The following is an 18,207-nucleotide window of genomic DNA, read 5'->3' on the forward strand; positions in this document are numbered from 1 at the left end:
AACAAATAAAACTTAATGGACATTACACTGACAGGACACCCAAGTCTTATCCCCAGCTCTGTCTCTAGTAAGATTTCAAACAAGTCACTTGCTCTTTCTGAGCCTCATTTTCCTTATATGTAAAATGAAAATGATTTCTAAGATCACTTAGAACTCTAAAATGCTATGAACATATATGAGGTCCATTGATGTTGCTACATTTTTACTCCAACAAGTGGGGATAAATTATGAGCAGAAAAGAACTGTCACTTCACATATTTTCATTTACTATCAGCACTTAAGAACAGGGAGGTTTAATAAAAACAGGCAGAGACACTGTTTTCTCTTAAACAAACTATAATGAACAAGGTCCATGAGGCCTTCCATCCCAACAAGGCGAGAATCACTCGCATATTTCTAAGCACAATGACAAAGGGCATAAACAAAAGCCATGAGTATGTTTTTCTGTCACCTTTTCTTAGGTTATGAATACATTTCATGAATCTCTTGACTTCTCTGCCATAACTCAAACTCCTCAGAAGAAAAATCCCATTTACAATAAGAATGTGATCATTGTCCCAAGCTTTCACACCATATCATTTTTTCGTTTTTTCAACCTCAAAACTTGCCAGAGCAAGAACTTTGTCTCCAGAGCCTAAGGAGAAAGACACATAATAAACAAAGATGTCATTTCAAGTGCATTTACAGTTCCAGGTAAAGAGAGGAAAACCTATCACACAGATACTAAAATAGGAAATAAAATGAGCTTCTATTATTGGTGCATTATCCTTAAACCTTCCCACTGCCATCCCAATTTCCTTCCCCTGCACAAACAACTCAGCTACACAGGCGATTTATTGGTTACAGACACTTTAATTCAGGTATGAAATAGAAGGTGTAAAATCTTAATTTACTTTTATATTTACGTTTAGCTGACAAATATTTTCAAAACATTAGGCTATACTAATTTGATTATTTTTAATTTGAAAGTATTGGGAAATAAACCCATTAAAAGAGGTTTATAGAGAAAATAATTCTGGTTTCACTGCTAACTCCAGAAAAGACCATCATTTTATCTCACCCACACCATCTGCCAATCTGAAGCAATAATTTATGTCCAGCTTTCAGAAATACAAGAGTACTCACCAAGGTCTGTAGAGACTTTCTCAAACTGGCTGAGAATAGCACCTGCATTTGCTGACAAGAAGTTCTCATCATCTGCAGTCAGCTAAACAAACAAAACAAAGCCCGAAGGACTGAGTTCAGATGTTAACAAGTGGTTCAAGGAACCACTGTTAAGAATGTCGTAGGACCACAAACTAGATCACATATCAAACAGCTATATACTAGGGACTTCCCTGGCCATCCAGTGGTTAAAGACTCCACGCTTCCACTGCAGGGGGCACAGGTTCTATCCCCAGGAACTAAGATCCTGCAAGCTGAGAAACTGGCCGGGAGGGGGAATTTCTATACCAAACACTTCTCACTTTTTCCTTATACCTAATATATTAAATTAAATACAGATACCTTCTCTCCAAGTTTCCTGAGAGCTGTAAGTATCTCCACTTTCTGTTGAGTATACAGGTCTCTTTCCAGCTTTCCTACCATGAGATCTCTATCCATCTGTAACAGATGAATGCGAAGCATATGGTATTTAAGTTAAAAACATTCTTTGAATAAAATCAAGTTTTTCATATCTACTTCTTTAAGAAAAGATCCTTTACTAATTAATATTATAAAAACTATAGAAACAATTCAAGGTATACATGATAGGAATGTTCTCACACAGTTCTAATATATCTTGGTAGTAATCATCACCATGGTCTTAGTTACAAACTCTACTAAGGAATTAGTAGGTCAACAGCTTCCTTTAAAGAGGAGCTATTCTCTAAGAACTCTATTTCATTACACTGAAGCGTGGTCTACAGGCCTGAAAGAGACAACTGGTTACAGATCCCCTGGAACTTTGATTAAGTATCACCTCTACCACCAGAAACATGGACAGCATGTACTATGCCTTGGCACTATTCTATGTACATAGACACACTGGATTAGTAATAGTGCACATACATACTACTCCATTTAAACCTCGTAACAACCAGAAGAGGTATCTTTACTGCCTTTTTACAAATGGGGAAACAGCAAAAGAGACTGAAGAAAAGAATTCCGCCAACATCACGTATGTCCATTAGTAGAGCAGGGGTACAAATTCAGCTGACCTGTCCCAAGTCCATGCTCTTAATCACTAGGCTATTAAATTACCAATGGTTGCATATAACTTATTAACATCTTAATTATATTCATGTCTATAAACAGACTTCCTCAAATATCAGGTTTATAAAGATGTTTGAAATTCTTAGATAGGGAAGGCTACACACGCAAAAGAGCTGGTGCTGCTAATGAATGCTAGATGCAATTTCAATTCAGAGCTCCAGAACTAAATATTAAAACTTTAAATGTGGCATCTTAGTAGAAGCAGTCAGTAGCGATTTAAACTGCCATATGCTGTTTAAACTTCTGTATTTGTTATCAATAAAGGACTGATTTTGTCAGGAAACTGTGGGTTGTGGCTCTAAAATCAACTGACCAATTTTTTAAAATAAGACCGCTTTTTAGAGCAGTTTTAGGTTCACAGTTAATTGAGCAAAAGGTACAGAGATTCCTCATACACCCCTTGCTTCCCCCACTCATGCGCCGTCTGCCCATTATAAACATCCCCTATCACAGTGTACATTTGTTCCAACTGATGAACAAACACTGATATAATCACATCATAATCACCCACAGTCTACACTTTACATCAGGGTTCACTTTTGCTGTTGTACATTTTCAACTGACCAAGTTTTAAACTTCAGAACATCACACTGAGCAAATTCTTGGGCTGAGAAAAGAAATACACAAAGTGATTAGATCAACTGAAAGAAACTTTACCTCTGCTAACCTTGTCCGAAGCTGACCTGGTTGTTTCTTTGCAAATAATCTGATGACCTCTGGGGTTTTAAAGGCCTGGCTGATAGCTGCCTGGATAGCCTAGAAATATAAGAAGGTTAAAAAAAAAAAGTTCAACAAATCAAATATTATAATATATGATTGATGGGTCTTCAATTTTTAATAGGTCTTCTTTGTTCATCAAATACTGTTACAACTTTAATTTCAATTTGCCATTTCCACGCAAGTCACTGGAGTAAAACATATAACTAGATGAAGATCTGGAAGCAAATGCTGTTTTATCCATAAGGAGACAGTCCTCTAGAAGTTAAGCCCTCAACAGGGTATATTTTCTATTAATATCCTAAATATACTTACTGAGGAAAAAAAAACACAACAAATTGTGTCACCAATGTAAGTAAATTATGCTTACCAGTTGCATTCCACTTAGTTCATCGACCAAAGTCATATTTCCAGACATAATTTTCTTCAGTGAATCATTAAATTCACTTAGTTGCTCCAGAGTTTCCTTTTTGGTTTCTTCATATTCATCTGTATCAAGTTCCTCTCTGAAGTATAATGGACATAATACCAAAAAATATAGAGTATCAAGAGAAAACAAAAAAAACACCAGTCAGTATTTATACACCAAGGTTTCAAATACATATACATACAAATAATACGCTGGTGGGAAAAAAGGCTGAAAGGAAATATAAAAAACACATCTAATGGATATGTTCTGATACTAGTGTGGGCATTATCCCACAACACTTATAACCCTGTTTTTGTTTTTGTTTTTTTACCAAAGTGAGGCATACTTAACAAACTACATAATAACTTCCTTTTAGGCAGTCTCTGAATCAATGGTATAACCTTAGACAAGATATTTAACTAGCCAAGTCTCAGTTTATCTATTAGCTGCAGATAATGATAGTACCTTCCTTGCATTAAATGAAATATGTAAAGTTCTTGGTATAAAATAGGTATTTAAAAATAAAATAGGTATTTAATAAATAGTTATAATTATCATCATTAACATTGTTCAGTCACTAACTCATGTCCAACTCTTTGCAACCCTATGGACTGCAGCATGCCAGGCTTCCCTCTCCTTCACCGTCTCCCAGAGTTTGCTCAAACTCTTATCTATTGAGTTGGTGATACTATCCAATCATCTCACCCTCTGCTTCCCCCTTCTCCTCCCACTCTTAATCTTTCTCAACATCAGGGTCTCTTCCAATGAGTCGGCTCTTCCCATCAGGTGACCAAAGTATTAGAGCTTCAGCTTCAGCATCAGTCCTTCCAGTAAATACTCAGGGTTGATTTCCTTTAGGATTGACTGCTTTGATCTCCTGCTGTCGGAGAGCCAGAGAATGTCACTTCCATACAGGTGCTAAGGGAGTTTTGTTGCCTACTCTGTGATTCCCTATCAGGGAAAAGGCTAGCTGAAGATTTTTCTGAGTGAGGAAACTCACCCACCATCACCACCACCAACACAACTGAAATCCAGCCCACCCGCCCCTTCACAGCCATCAAAACATTAATGGTGGGTAAAATTTTATGTACTTTGAATTACAACAACAATGCAGTACTTGCCATCTGGGTACTCCAAACAAGCCATTTAATAAACATTTACTAGAAAAAGAGCTCCTATATATCAAGTGCCTGCTTTGGGCCAAGCATTAAGTCAGTCTCTTCATCTGTAATGTTTACAACAATCTTCAAGGTTGTTAAAAAGGCAATGAGCAGTCTTAGACCTTTGAGCAGTTAAGGGTGAAAACACACACTAGAAAGTTCAAGTAATACTTTCTCAGCTTGATACCAGGCAAGGCTACTTTAAATACTGAAGACAAGATGGGTGATATTATTTCCATTTCACACTTGAGGAAATGGAAACTCAAGGTGGTTAAGCATTTTGCCCAAGTTAACTTGCCCAAAATTAACTCGCTTTGTAATTAAGCTAAAGACTTTATTTTTTTTTTAAGCTAAAGACTTTAATATCCCAGGCTCTTTAACTCTAAAACCTATACTGAGTTTAGTTGTACAGCAGACAAAGCGCTGTGAAGAACACTACAGGGGAAACCAAAATCACACATAGAACTGCACACACAGAGCTTATAATCTAAGTGTAGAAAAAAACACCATTTTACAGCATAGCAGTATACAATTATACTATTACCTGCATTCCTCCAGGTCTTGTAATTGCTGCATTAGTCTATCCAACTGTTCTTCTAAATTCTGCTTTAATTTGCTTGTCTCTGTCTTTCCTCTGGAAGCCATTTTAATCTCTAAGTAGAACAATAAACCCACAGGCAGTACTGGTTATTTGAAATGATTCAATGTAGCAGTGCAATTTAACCTAGATTATACTCTGAGCTACAGGTGTGGGGAAGATAGCTGTGCAAAGAAGCATAAAAGTTTAAATCCATATAGTAGTAACACCCCACAAAAATGCCTTGCAATCTTAATTGACTTGACAAATTAATTGGAAGTTTTAACTATTGATCTATCTTACTAAACAAATTTGATAGACAAAAATACAGATTCACAAGGAAACAGATCAGGTATGCCTCTGTTCTACAAGATTCATTTTAACATTCTTTTTCACTCTTAATAAGTACACTCCAGGACTAAGAGTGTATTATCTTGTTGACCTTTGTGTACATTTACCCAATGATTTGTAGGCAGGAACAACTTTTGATATGAATTTCTTCTCTGGAAATACCCATTTTTCTATGGGATTATCTTTCTCCTACTGATTCATATAATATGGATATAAAGTCTTTGTTTTTATGTTGCAAATATTACCTCTTGTCTCCTAATTTTAAATTTTACTTATGGTATTTTTTGTTATGGTAAATTATTATTTTTAATGGCTAAACTTATCTTCTCTATGTCTTCTTAGTTTTGTGTCCCATGAAAGCAGGTTCTAACCATACAAGATTTTCAAATATATACTAATTTGTATTTTGCGGGGAGGGGCAGAGGGGTCTGTGCCACAGAGCTTGCAAGATCTTGGCTCCCCAACCAGGGACTGAACCTGAGCCCTGGCAGTGAAAGCACTGAGTCCTAAGCACTGGGCCACCAGAAATTCCCAAAAATATACTATTTTGTATTCTAAGACTTTTATAGATATTTTTTTACATTGAGCTCTTTAACCACCCAGTTATTTTTTCTTAGTGCTGAAAAATAAGGATCTTTAATTTTCTTTCAAATGGATAACTAACTGCTCCAAAACTGTTTTACCGGTATTTATTTATCACCTTTGAGATGCAATAAAAACAGACTCTGTTTCATTGACAATATTCCGGTCCTAAGGCATTACTTTGCTATTTTATTTTATTATAGCTTTAAAGCTGGTGTACACAGACAACTGATAAGAAGTTACCTTTATTATTGCGGGTTTTTTCCTCCAAATTCTTGGCTATTCTTGTACATTTTCTCTTCTAAATAAATTTAAGAATCAGTTTGACAACTAGTTCCCAAAATTCAATTGAAATTTTGACAAGAGTTACATTAAAATTAATATGGATAAAACCTGAATCCTTGAAATTTGAATCTTTTTTTTTTAATGTTTTTTTTATTTACTTATTTGCTTGTACCAGGTCTTAGTTGTGGCATGCGGGATCTAGTTCCCTGACCAGGGATTGAACCCAGGCCCCCTGCATTGGGAGCAAGGAGTCTTAACCACTGAACCATGAGGGAAGTCCCTGAATCTTTCAATTAAGCAATGTATCTCTCCAATTACCTAGGCTTTCTTTCAAGGTCTTTAGTTAAAAAAAGTATTACTCACAAAGGCTTTGAATACTAGCTGTTCTTAGATATTCTGTATTTTTTGTTAATATTGGAAATAGTGATTTTGTTATTACAATTTCTTTTTTTTAATATTTATTTATTAGGCTGTGCCAGGTCGTTGTTGCAGCATGTGAGATCTAGTTCCCCAACCAGGGATTGAACTCAGAGCCTCTGCATTGTGAATGCAGAGTCTTAGCCACTGGACCACCAAGGAAGTCCCTGTTATTACAATTTCTAATTATTGCTAAGGTATAGAAAAGTTCCTGATTTGGTATATTGATACTGTATGCATTTACCTTAACATTTATAGTGTTTTGAGTTTTTCCATTTACAGAAATTACACTCACATTCGTTTTAGGAAACATTACTATTTGGTATATTCATCAAAACTTAAATCCTAGGGTAAATTTTTGGTTTCCCTGGTGGCTCAGCTGGTAAAGAATCAATCCATGGGAAGACCCAGTGGAGAAGGGAACAGCTACCCACTCCAGTATTCTGGCCAGGAGAATTCCATGGACTGTATAGTCCATGGGGTCGCAAAGAGTTGGACAGGACTGAGCGACTTTCACTTTCTTACTTTCAGGGTAACTTTTGAAAGCATTTAAAATTTTCCTACACATAGTCATTTTCAAGTGATTCCACATGTGAACTTCAATGGAGATTCCTTCTATGATATTCAAAATAGAATGCAATTAGTGAAAATCTAGACTTACTACTGCATCTTTTATCTTTTTTTTACTGTATTTTAAAAAATTGACTTAAATCATCTACAATCATGAATAATATGTAAACATAAATGAGCTACATTATAGCCAGAAGTGTAATTTATTATAGCTTAGTTCATGTATAATAGGTTAGCCAGAAAGTAACTTACTATAACTATGTTTCATATATAATTTCTCCTGGAAATACACATTGAAATTTTATTCTAAATCTGTTGAATTTTTCAGTGTAAGTCAAGAGAAACCTAATGTAAAATAAAGTGTCTTTTCAGGCTTAATTTCCTACAGTCTAATCACAGTGGACTACTGCTGTTTCAAAGCATATCATGCACTTTCATCTTTCTCTTTTGAGCCTGTATTTTTTTTTTTCTACTTATCAAGGCCAAGTCATTCATTCTTCAAGGTCAAATTTCACCTTCTCCACACTGCCTTCCCTGGTTCCCTCCCAGTCACTAGATTGTGAGTTGTTTTGAGAATAGGGATTTTACATTTTCTTTACACACCACCAACTAGCACAATACTCGGCAGACAGAAAGTACTGGATAAAAACAGGTAAATGAATAATGAGAATTGACTGCTTTATCCACTGCATTCTACATCTTAGTCTCTACTTAACACTATATCTGCCTTGAATTATATGTGATTTCATTATAGCCTGTTGTTTGTCTGTCTTCCTCTCCAGACTGTAAACTGAGAGCAGAAATTTTGAGTCTGATTCCTTTCTTAGATTCTTCAGCACTAAAATACAGACTATCGATAGTCAATAACTGAATGAACTGTATAAAGGCACAACATATTTTAAGGAGGTAAGGGTATTTTAAAACAATTTCAGGGCAGGTAGAAACTCTTTAAAAACCCTACCCTGATGCTACATTGAGATTTACCTCAGAAAGATTAACTCGCGGGCACCACCTAGTATTCAATAAAGGTGGTGCACCTTTTACCAAAACTGCAAAATTACTCTCAAAAATTAATCTGGAGAGGAAGGTACTCACTCACGCTCACCTGTCTCTTAGTACTCTTAACTCTGCTCAGTGCTGACCGGTCTCAAATGGCATAAACCTCCAATTCTTGAAGTTCCAAGTGTCTTAAACTTGAGGAAAGCGAAACTTCTCATCAGGACTAAAACAGGCTCAAAGTTCAAACCACCTAGGGGTGGAGTTGTCTGGGAAAAAGGAAACGATTAACGAGTGGTTTTATTTACTATATATAAACGTGGCCTAAAGCAGTCCCGAAAACTCCACTTAGACAGCCAGAGAATGTAACACAACCTCTCTTTCGAGGAAGACTTCAAATGGGAGGTAGGCGGTTGGAGGAGGGAGGAGAAACCCATTTTCTCTCGACTGTCTCCGGCAGTTGTTCTCAGGTTTTTCTGAAGTCGAGGGGGTGACAGAGGAGAACCCCGCACCCGAACCTGCCATGAGGGAAGCTGTCAAACCCAGAAGCACGGAAACAGTACAGGTGGGGCGCACAAGTTTTCCCGCCTGGAAATGAGCAGCATCCGGACCTAAAGCATTCGGACGCGGTAAGGGAGCAGCTCTGGTCACGGCCCCAAATCCCACTTCACACCGGGGAACTTGAAGCTCCCACATTTGGATCTTGCGGCGGCCGGCTGGACTAGGCCCGGCTGCCACCAGAGGTCGCCGGGAATCCGCTGTCCCCAAAACTCTTCCGGCGTCTTCCCAGACCAGTAATCAAACTACCTCCTAAAGACCCTCGAGGTCCCCTCTCCACCGCCGCCTACCCGAAGGTTCCAGAGTTAGGAGCCAGGGGCCCCGCCTACCTGAGGGGCCCAGCTCAGCGGACGCGTGCAGGAGGAGCACTTCAGTCAGACGCACCCACTTCCGGTTTCCCGGAGCCAATGTGGGTGCGGCCGCGGGTGTTACCCTCATTGGCGTTCGGGTTGTAGAGCGTCTCCCGGAGGACTCTGGCCGCTCTGCCTTGAGGACGTGGTGAGGACGTGGTAAGTCCCCACAGGGAGCCCCTGAGAATCCGTCTCTGGCCGAGGCAGCCCAGGATTCCTTTTCAAAGGCCCTAGCACAGATGAGTCCAAGATTTTGGGCTCATTGAGGGTCAAATACAACTGTCCCTGAAGCGAGATCACATTCAAGTTTGGGACAAGGAGTCTTGCCCCTTCATTTTTTCAGCTTCTCTCCGTGGAACCAAAACCCTCGGTAAATTTCCCTTTGGCCTTTGGAACAGGTGACTTAACTCTGAAAAAAACAAAATTCTTTTCTAGAAGCTTCTTGGGCTTGGTGGAAGCGAGGCGAGGGGGGCGCTTCACTTTTTTCTGAACTCCTTCCTTCCAAATCTGTAAAAGACCTTCCTGGTAGCGCTTTGATACTCACTCATTTTGAGAAGACTATTAGCTGTTGGCAACATTCTTAAAAGTTACTCAGAAATTAGGTGAAAACCGTCTTCAGATGTTCGCAGCACATATCCTTGAAGTTATTAGTCCACAGGTCAATATCAAGGTTTACGGAGAAATTGTTTCTCCGGTTTTGTCTTTAAAGATAATTTTGTTTCAGCCACGCAGTTTAAACTTCCAAGATTACCATAGAACTCCACCAAAATGAATTATCTGTCCGTTCATAGAATTTTTTACTTATCACAGTAAGTTGTCTTTCCAGGGTTACAGTTTGTATGTGAAACCACTGTTCCAAGTTCAACTTAGAAAAGACTGTTGACACACAAGTTGGAATGGTTCCAATAGCCTACTTTGCAAAACGCTTTGGATTCACAGAACTTGCGTTGTAAAAGTAAGTGATTGTTATATTAATAAAATTAGCTCTAATTTTTGATATGTGAATATAGGTGGAAGTGTCAACGTTTTGGGGTAATATCGATCTCTCAGTGGCAAATAATTAGGGTCAGTGCCACAGAAAGCAAAATTGGAAAATATACGTCTTTTATCATTTGAAGATGTTGCTGAATAAACATCTTCTCCCTGTGTTTGTCCCCTAATTTTGATGATGATAATAAAGTGTTCTATTTAGGCATTTGTGTTGGTTTTAGCGTGTGTAATTTTAGAAGCAGTGAAGGAAAGGCCTCTCCATATGTGCATTGTATTAACATTTGCCTGCTCTTTCATGGTGACTTAATCTGATTCAGAGGCTCTGTGTTGAGAGTTTTCTTACATACTTTGGGTTCTTGTTTAGAGTTAGTGGGTAATGAAAAAGTATTTCTACTGCATAGGCAAGAAAAATTGGTTTAGGATTCACTTCTCAAACAAAAATAGAATACAAGCCTGGAGGGAGGATGGGGAGAGAGGAGAAGAAATTGGAAAAAGGAATGAACGTTAAGTAGGTCGTCACAGGAGAGAGCATTAGGGAATGTAACCTCAGAACTGGGAGTCATAACTGGAAAACCAGATAAATACTACCTGGAAGCTGGAGGAGTTTAGGACACTTCAACTTGGACTTGGGATGAGAGTGCAGAGAGCTCTCCAGCTAGGTAAGGAAAATGCAGGGTCAGAGGAAACTTAAGTGGCTAACAAGAAGTACCATGAGCCAAAGGCACTCTGAACACATGGACCTCTTTTAAATGTCTACCAGTAGATAATGTACCATTGTAAGTCTGTGTAGTGGTTAAGAGCATGAACTTTCAGAGTCAAGGTTGTTACACAAGCTGTGAAATCTTGAGCAAGTTGATCAACCTCTTTCAACTTCAGTTTCCTCACCTGCTAAAAAAGAGATAATAGGGGACTTCTCTGGTGGTCCAGTGGTTAAGACTACACTTGTACTTCAGGGGGCATGTGTTTGATCCATGGTTGGGAAACTAAGATCCCACATGCCTCCCCACCCAAAAAAAGAAGGGATAATAATAGTACCTACTTCATTGGAATGTTATAAGTATCACATTATTGTTGTTGTTGTTCAGTCGCTGACTCGGTCCGACTCATTGCAGTCCCATGAACTGCAGCATGCCAGGCTTCTCTGTCCATCACTATCTCCCTGACTTTGTTCAAACTCATGTCCATAGAGGCAGTGATGCTATCTAACCACCTCATCCTCTGTCAGCCCCTTCTCCTGCCATCAGTCTTTCCCAGCATCAGGGTCTTTTCCAATGAATCGGCTCTTCACATCAGGAGGCCAAAGTATTGGAGCTTTAGCTTCAGCATCAGTCCTTCCAGTCATATTCAGGGTTGATTTCCTTTAGGATTGACTGATTTGAGTCCCTTGTTGTCCAAGGGACTCTGAAGAATCTTCTTCAACACCGTTTGAAAGTGTCATTTCTATGGTGCTGAGACTTCTTTATGGTCTAACTCTCACATCCATACAGGACTACTAAAAAATCATAGCTTCGACTATACAGACCTTTGTCATCAAAGTGATGTCTCTGCTTAGTATCTTGCTTGGTACACAGGAAAAACTCAATGGATGTTACCGATATAATTATCACCATCATTACATAAGCATAATTGGAGATAAATATATAGATATATTTGTCTGCACTGGGTCTGCGTTGCTGCCTGTGGGCTTTCTCTAGTGTGGCTAGCACGGGCTACTCTTCATTGCAATGTGCAGGCTTCTCATTGCAGTGGCTTCTTTGCTGCGGAGCACAGGCTCTTGGGCACTTGGCTTCGGTAGCTGTGGTACACAGGCTTAGCTGTCCCAAGGAATGTGGGATCTTCCCAGAGCAGAGATCAAACCTGTGTCCCTGCTTTGGCAAGTGGATTCTTAACCACTGGACAACCAGGAAAGTCCCCAATTGTTCCATATTAATGTTTAAAAATTATAGGAAAGTAGAAAAAGGAAGAGAATTCTTCATGGAATTTTTTTACATTTTCCCCCATGAAATGTTTCAACTATGACATATGTAATTAGGAATCCCATTTTTGCATATCTTTATTTTTACAATAAGTAGAATATAAAGACTGATGGTATATTAAATATAGCCAAGCTTTCAGATTGGCTGAGCATTTAGAAATTCAGTATTCCATTCAATTCAATTTGTATTTAAATAGTTTTCACTGTCAGGGCTTAACAGCTGTGAAAAAAGTAGTGGGAAGACTAACTTTAAATTTCAATTTCTTTAAATTTTAAATTTAACTACACTCCAAATTTTAAATGGAGTGTAGTGGGTATCAAACATCAATTTTTTTTTTCTTATAGTAAATTTAATGAAAGTAATGCTTAATGTTTTATTTTCTGAAACTTCCTCTAACATTCTCCCAGAAAGTTGCTTCTAGGTGCACGTACCCAACATTTTGCTTCAGAGACATTATACCCCTGGATCCCAGGTCCCACATGTGCGATGTGCATGTCCGACTCTTTGCAACCCCATGGTCTGTGACCCACCAGGCTCCTCTGGCCATGGAATTCTCCAGACAAGAATACTCCCCATTTTCTCCAATAGGGGATCTTCCTGACCCAGGGATCGAATCAGTGTCTTCTGTATCCCCCCACAACGTTGCCCAGAAGTTTTCCACTCTGAACAAATATGGTTTATATGAGAAAGTGTTGCCAGTCTGTGAGGGAGTACTGCTGCTAGTGGCTGTTTCAAGTATGAGGGGGTTAAAAAAAGAAAAAAAGTTTTAAAACTGTGTAATTTTCACCTGTATCAGAAAGAGCATAGTTAATATTTCATAAGATATGAGTAACATCAAATAAATGTTCTTTAATGAATTTAAGTCTTGTGAAACCAGATTTGGTTTTGGAGGAAATGATAGAATCTGTCATATAGAGTGAAGTTAAGTCAAAAAGAGAAAAACAAATATCATATATTAAGGCATAGATACGTAATCTAGAAAAATAGTATAGATGAACCTATTGCGGGGCAGGAATAGGGATGCAAACGTAGAGAACAGACATGTGGACGTAAGGTGGGGAAGGGGAGGGTGGGATAAGTTATGAGAGTAGCACTGACCTATATACACTACCGTGTGTGAAATAGAGCCTAGCAGAAAGCAGCTGTGGAGCACAGGGAGCTTAGCCGAGGTCTCTGTGGTGACCTAGAAGGGCGGGTTGCTGGGGTGGGAGGGAGGCTCAAGAGGAAGCAGAATATGTATACGTGTAGCTCATTCACTTTGTTATACAGAAAGTAACACGACATTGTAAAGCCATTTTACTGCAATTAAAAAAATGTATATATATTCATGTAGATTCTTTTACTGTCTGAGCTGTCAGGGAAGCCCTAAAGAATCTGCCTGTGATGCAGGAGACATAGCTTCGATCCCTGGGTCAGGAAGATCCGTCCCCTGGAGAAGGGAAAAGCAACCCACTCCAGTATTCTTGCCTGGAGAATTCCACGAACAGAGTAGCCTGACGGCCTATAGTCCATGGGGTCACAAAGAGTCAGACACAACTGAGTGAGTAACACTTTCACTTTTCATGTAGATAGATTTTTAAATATAATAGTAATAATAAAAGAAACTAAAGAGAAAAGCAAATGAAGATTCAGTTTTGTAGGTTGTGGATTAAAGTGCTGATTAAATTAAGCTTCCAGTTATGCTTATCAATTAAGAAATAGAATTTCATTTTCTGGAGTAATGTTCAGAATGTTGCATAATTTTAAGACACCAAAGTATTAAACAGCCTTGGTCTTAAGAAGCAGCCTCTTTTATTTAGAAAGAGTCAGTTGAAATTTTTCAGCTAGAGAAAAATGGCTGGATTCTGAATGTACTTTGAAGATGGAGCCATTGAGATTTCCTAATGGGGTGTGAGGAGAAGAAAAGCAGTGCATTTAGGATGATTTGAGGTACTTGACTTTAGCAACTGAAGGGCTGGAGTTGTCATCAGCTCAGATCTTCAAGTAGATCAGATTTGGGGGTCATGAAAGTGAAAGTCGCTCAGTTGTGTCCAACTCTTTGCGACCCCGTGGACTGGGAGTGGGTTCCCTTCCCCAGGGGATCCTGGGTCTCCTTATTGCAGGCAGATTCTTTACCATCTGAGTCACCAGGGAAGCTCATGTTATTTTTAAATAGTTTCTGTTAATCATAGTAAGTGAATTACTTCAGGGGATTTCACTGTCAACGTACAAGTTACCCAAGTAACTAAGTAATTCCTAAGTTTTAGTGCAATGTTTGGAACGTGGGAGGTGCTCAGTAAATATTGGTGTGGAGAATGGATAGTGTGTTCAGGTGGTACCTCCTGCAGCAGGTACCACCTGAACAGAGAAGCAGATGGAAAGCAATCATTCCCATTTGTGAAGGTCTGTGTTTGTCACTGTCATCAATGTGCTTGGAGATGTTTATATTAAACTTTTTCCTTCTGGGACTTCCTGGGTGGTCCAGTGGCTAGATTCCACACTCCCAGTGAAGTCCCAGAAGGAACAAGAACTTAGATCCCACATGCCTCAACTAAAGATCTCAAATGCCGCAACTAAAAAAATAAAATAAAATAAAAATCCCACAGCTAAGACCTGGTGCAGCCAAATAAATAAATACATAAATAAATATTTTTTTAAATAAACTTATTTCTTCTGCTAAGAAATACTCTTCTTTTTGCTCAAGAAACACCGTTTTCTCCCCGTCCCAAAGACTTGAGAGCATTTGTGAGTGGCTAGCTCCTTCTTAAAACCCCTTAGAATCTGTGAATACACACAGAACAAGCCAGAAGACAGGGTAGCATGGCAGGTCAGTTGGCTGTTTTCTCTAGTGAGCAGTTTACTGTCATGATGCAAGAGATTGGTGTCAGCCAGGTAGAGGAGTTCGTGATGATTTTTACTCTAAAACTTCCCACTGCACTTTTAAAGAAGCCACATAGATTGACCTTGTTCAAATATACAGTCTGGATCACTGTGTTCTTTTGAAACTAGACCCCTTGTTCATGACTAAGATTTTTATTTTTATTTTTTCCTTCTTTGTGCTTATTTTTATCGCAGTCATCCAATAGTTGCTACTAACTTCACTGAAACAGAATAAAGGAGGTTCAGAAAGTTTTAAGTGATGATATCAAGAATATCTAATAGGAGATCCTTATTGAGGCTGCATTTGGTTGTGATGTCGACCCAGTGATTTTGGGTGAACTGTTCATCTTTATCCATCATCAGTGCTCGTAAAACTGTCACCTGACAACTTTCTTCCTAATGACTGGTTTTGATGTGCTTCCTGTTGTCATGGCTCTGATGTTCCGCTGACCACTTCATCTAGGAGTAGCAGGGTGGAGATGGTCATATGTGCTTGCTGGCAGTGGTCAGGTGACAAGGCTCCTGGAAAAGATTCAACCTGCTAAAGACACATATCTAAGGCAGGGAACCAGCAGGGCTCAAATGCTAGCTTCAGACTGTTGGTTTAGTGTCTGGCCTTGGACAGATCACACTGGCCAGCCAAGTCAGCCCCAGGCTTGAAAAAAGCACTGTAGGATAAAAAATGGGATCTAATTAAATGGAGCAGAAATAACGTGAGAAGGATGACTTTTTATTTTTTTTAATGTAGACCATTTTTAAGGTCTTTATTGAATTTGTTACAATATTGCTTCTGTTTTATGATTTGGTTTTTGACCCCAAGGCATATGGAATCTTAGCTTCCTGACCAGGGATCAAACCCACAGCCCCTGCTTTGGAAGGCAAAGGGTTAACCACTGGACTGCCAGAGAAGGATGGCTTTTATATCCCATTCTAACCCTCTCTATTTTTTTTGGCTATTCTGCCTTTGGGATCTTAGTCCTTGACCAGGAATTGAACCTATGCTCCCTGCAGTGGGAGCATGGAGTCTTAACCACTGGACCACCAGGGAAGTTCCTCTCTGCTTTTATGTGCTTTTTGGAGCACCTGCTTTAAGAGGAACTAGGGCTTCCCCTCACAACGTAGCCAGTTGACCATAAGTTTCCACTTGTGGGAAAACCTGAGCAAACTTTTTGACCAACCTATAACAATCCTAGCTGAGCATTTACTTCCCTTGAAGGACTGGCACACCTTTGACAGGACTAGGTTACTCTGGAAGCTTGTGATTACCTGTAGAAACCAAGCTGCTCACTGACAGCAGCACAGACAAGTAGTACAGTTCAGGAGTGGTTTTTGCCTGTATTTGGGAAGAAAAGAGCACTGTGAGGAATTACTTGTCTTATAATTGCAACACATATTTTAAATGTTTTTGCTGAAAGGATTTTTTTCAAAGGCACCAATTTAGCAAGAGATGGAAGGCTTGCTGCTTAATGTGCCAACCCAGTTCCACTGTTGATTAATGTCTTAACTTTTTTATATATATAACTCTAGTAAAGTGGAATTCACCCTCCAAAAAGAAAAATCTCTCATGGAGTTTTTAAACTTTCCCTGGTGAAATGTTTTCACTGTGACATGAGTCTAATTAGGAGTGCTAGCTCTTCATCTTTATTCTTTTTAAAGGTTTATTTTTTAAATTTTTTGGCTGTGGTGGGTCTTAATTGCTGCACTCAGGTTTTCTCTAGTTGTGGCAGGCAGGGGCTGCTCTTCATTGTGGTACCCGGGCTTCTCATTGCAGTGGCTTCTCTTGTTGCAGAACACGGGCTCTAGGCACACAGGCTTCAGTAGTTGCAGAGCACAGGCTCAGTGATTGCAACTCAGGAACTTAGTTGCTCTGCAGCATGTGGGATCTTCCCAGACCAGGGATTGCACAGGTGTCCCTTGCATTGCAAGGCAGCTTCTTAACCACTGGACCACCAGGGAAGCCTCCATCTCTATTTTTTTAGTTTGAGGTAGAAAATAAATGTTGAAGACTAATGGTTCATTGTATACAGCCAAGCTTTCAGATAAAGATGAGCCTTTAGAAATTCAGTGTTTAAAAACGTACACAGTCAGTTGCCAAAAATGTTAACACTACGGTGCAGATTCCCTCGACGAAGGATCCCACACCAAATGCAGAAAACATCCTCTTTACTACCTGTGGGACCGGTTCCATCTGAATAAGCAGCACAGTAAAACCTAAAAAGATGGCAGAACAGCATCGGTTTACTGGGTTGAATTGCCTCAGAAATATTATATTCTTTTTTTTAAAGATTTTATTAAAATATAGTTAATTTATAATGTGTTAATTTCTGCTGTGCAGCCAAGTTATACACATTCTTCTTTATATTCTTTTCCATTGTGGTGTATCACAGGATATTGAATATAGTTCTCTGGGCTGTACCTTAGGACCTTGTTTATCTGTCCGGTATATAATAGTTTGTCTCTGCTAATGCCAAACTCCCAATCCTTCCCTCCCCCACCCCACCCCTACCTTGGCAACCACAAGTCTATTCTCTGTGTTTGTGAGTCTATTTCGGAGATATGTTTAGTAGATACATTCATTTGTGGCATACTTTAGAGTCCACATACAAGTAATATTAAGTGGTATTGTTTTCCTCTTTCTGACTTCACTTGTGGCTTCCCTTGTGGCACAGTTGGTAAAGAATCCCCCTGCAATGTGGGAGACCTGGGTTTGATCTCTGGGTTAGGAAGATCCCCGGAAAAGGGAAAGGCTACCTACTCCAGTATTCTGGCCCAGCGAATTCCATGGACTATATAGTCCATGGGGTCGCAAAGAGTCGGACACAACTGAGAGACTTTCACTTCTGGCTTCACTTAGTATAATAATCTCTAGGTGTATCCGTGTTGCTATAAATGACGTTATTTCATTCCGAAATATATTCTGAATGCAAAGCTAAATCATGGTGTTTCCTTGTGTATCTATTTTGGAACAAAAGTGCTCAAAACTTGGCCAGGCTAAGGTTTTCCTCGATGGAGGTCGTGTTCTTACTATTGGCAATGCTGGTGACAGTAACTGTGACAATTCTTTTTTTAAATAATTCCCCCACTATTTCATATAAATCTTACAGCAAAACTGCTGTAATCTCCTTTTTTTTTCTTTTGGCTGCACCAGGCATCTTGT

General features: G+C 39.1%; 2 protein-coding genes across 5 annotated transcripts in view; one reads left to right on the forward strand and one right to left on the reverse strand.

The window, feature by feature from the left end:
• Positions 1–318: 318 nt before the first annotated feature.
• Positions 319–9,293, reverse strand: LZIC (leucine zipper and CTNNBIP1 domain containing). The gene is made up of 7 exons (XM_020888714.2): positions 9,205–9,293; positions 5,084–5,192; positions 3,341–3,476; positions 2,911–3,009; positions 1,507–1,602; positions 1,126–1,207; positions 319–634 (listed from the first exon to the last, which is right to left on the reverse strand). The coding sequence occupies exons 2-7, from the start codon at positions 5,182–5,184 to the stop codon at positions 576–578; spliced, it is 573 nt and encodes a 190-aa protein (XP_020744373.2). The 5' UTR covers positions 5,185–5,192; positions 9,205–9,293; the 3' UTR covers positions 319–575.
• NMNAT1 (nicotinamide nucleotide adenylyltransferase 1) overlaps positions 8,873–18,207 on the forward strand; it is a 29,011-nt gene continuing 19,676 nt past the window's right edge. For 2 of the 4 annotated variants that reach the window (XM_020888538.2, XM_020888382.2), the window contains exons 1-2: positions 8,873–9,384; positions 10,052–10,180. The gene's annotated coding sequence lies outside the window, so the exon portion shown is untranslated. Of the gene's footprint in view, positions 9,385–9,430; positions 9,596–10,051; positions 10,181–18,207 lie in introns of those variants that run through there. The other 2 variants (XM_020888468.2, XM_020888605.2) reach the window with 2 other exon arrangements.

This window comes from Odocoileus virginianus, chromosome 11 (assembly GCF_023699985.2).
Source record: "Odocoileus virginianus isolate 20LAN1187 ecotype Illinois chromosome 11, Ovbor_1.2, whole genome shotgun sequence".
Classification (NCBI taxonomy): domain Eukaryota; kingdom Metazoa; phylum Chordata; class Mammalia; order Artiodactyla; family Cervidae; genus Odocoileus; species Odocoileus virginianus.

Excerpts from the sequence above, each read along its gene's own strand:
- LZIC (XM_020888714.2), bottom strand. The coding sequence starts at position 5,184 with ATGGCTTCCAGAGGAAAGACAGAGACAAGCAAATTAAAGCAGAATTTA. Across the intron at positions 3,010-3,340 it reads AACTAAGTGGAATGCAACTG|GCTATCCAGGCAGCTATCAG; the intron begins GTAAGCATAATT and ends TTATATTTCTAG. Across the intron at positions 635-1,125 it reads GAAAGTCTCTACAGACCTTG|GCTCTGGAGACAAAGTTCTT; the intron begins GTGAGTACTCTT and ends CTTTCTCCTTAG.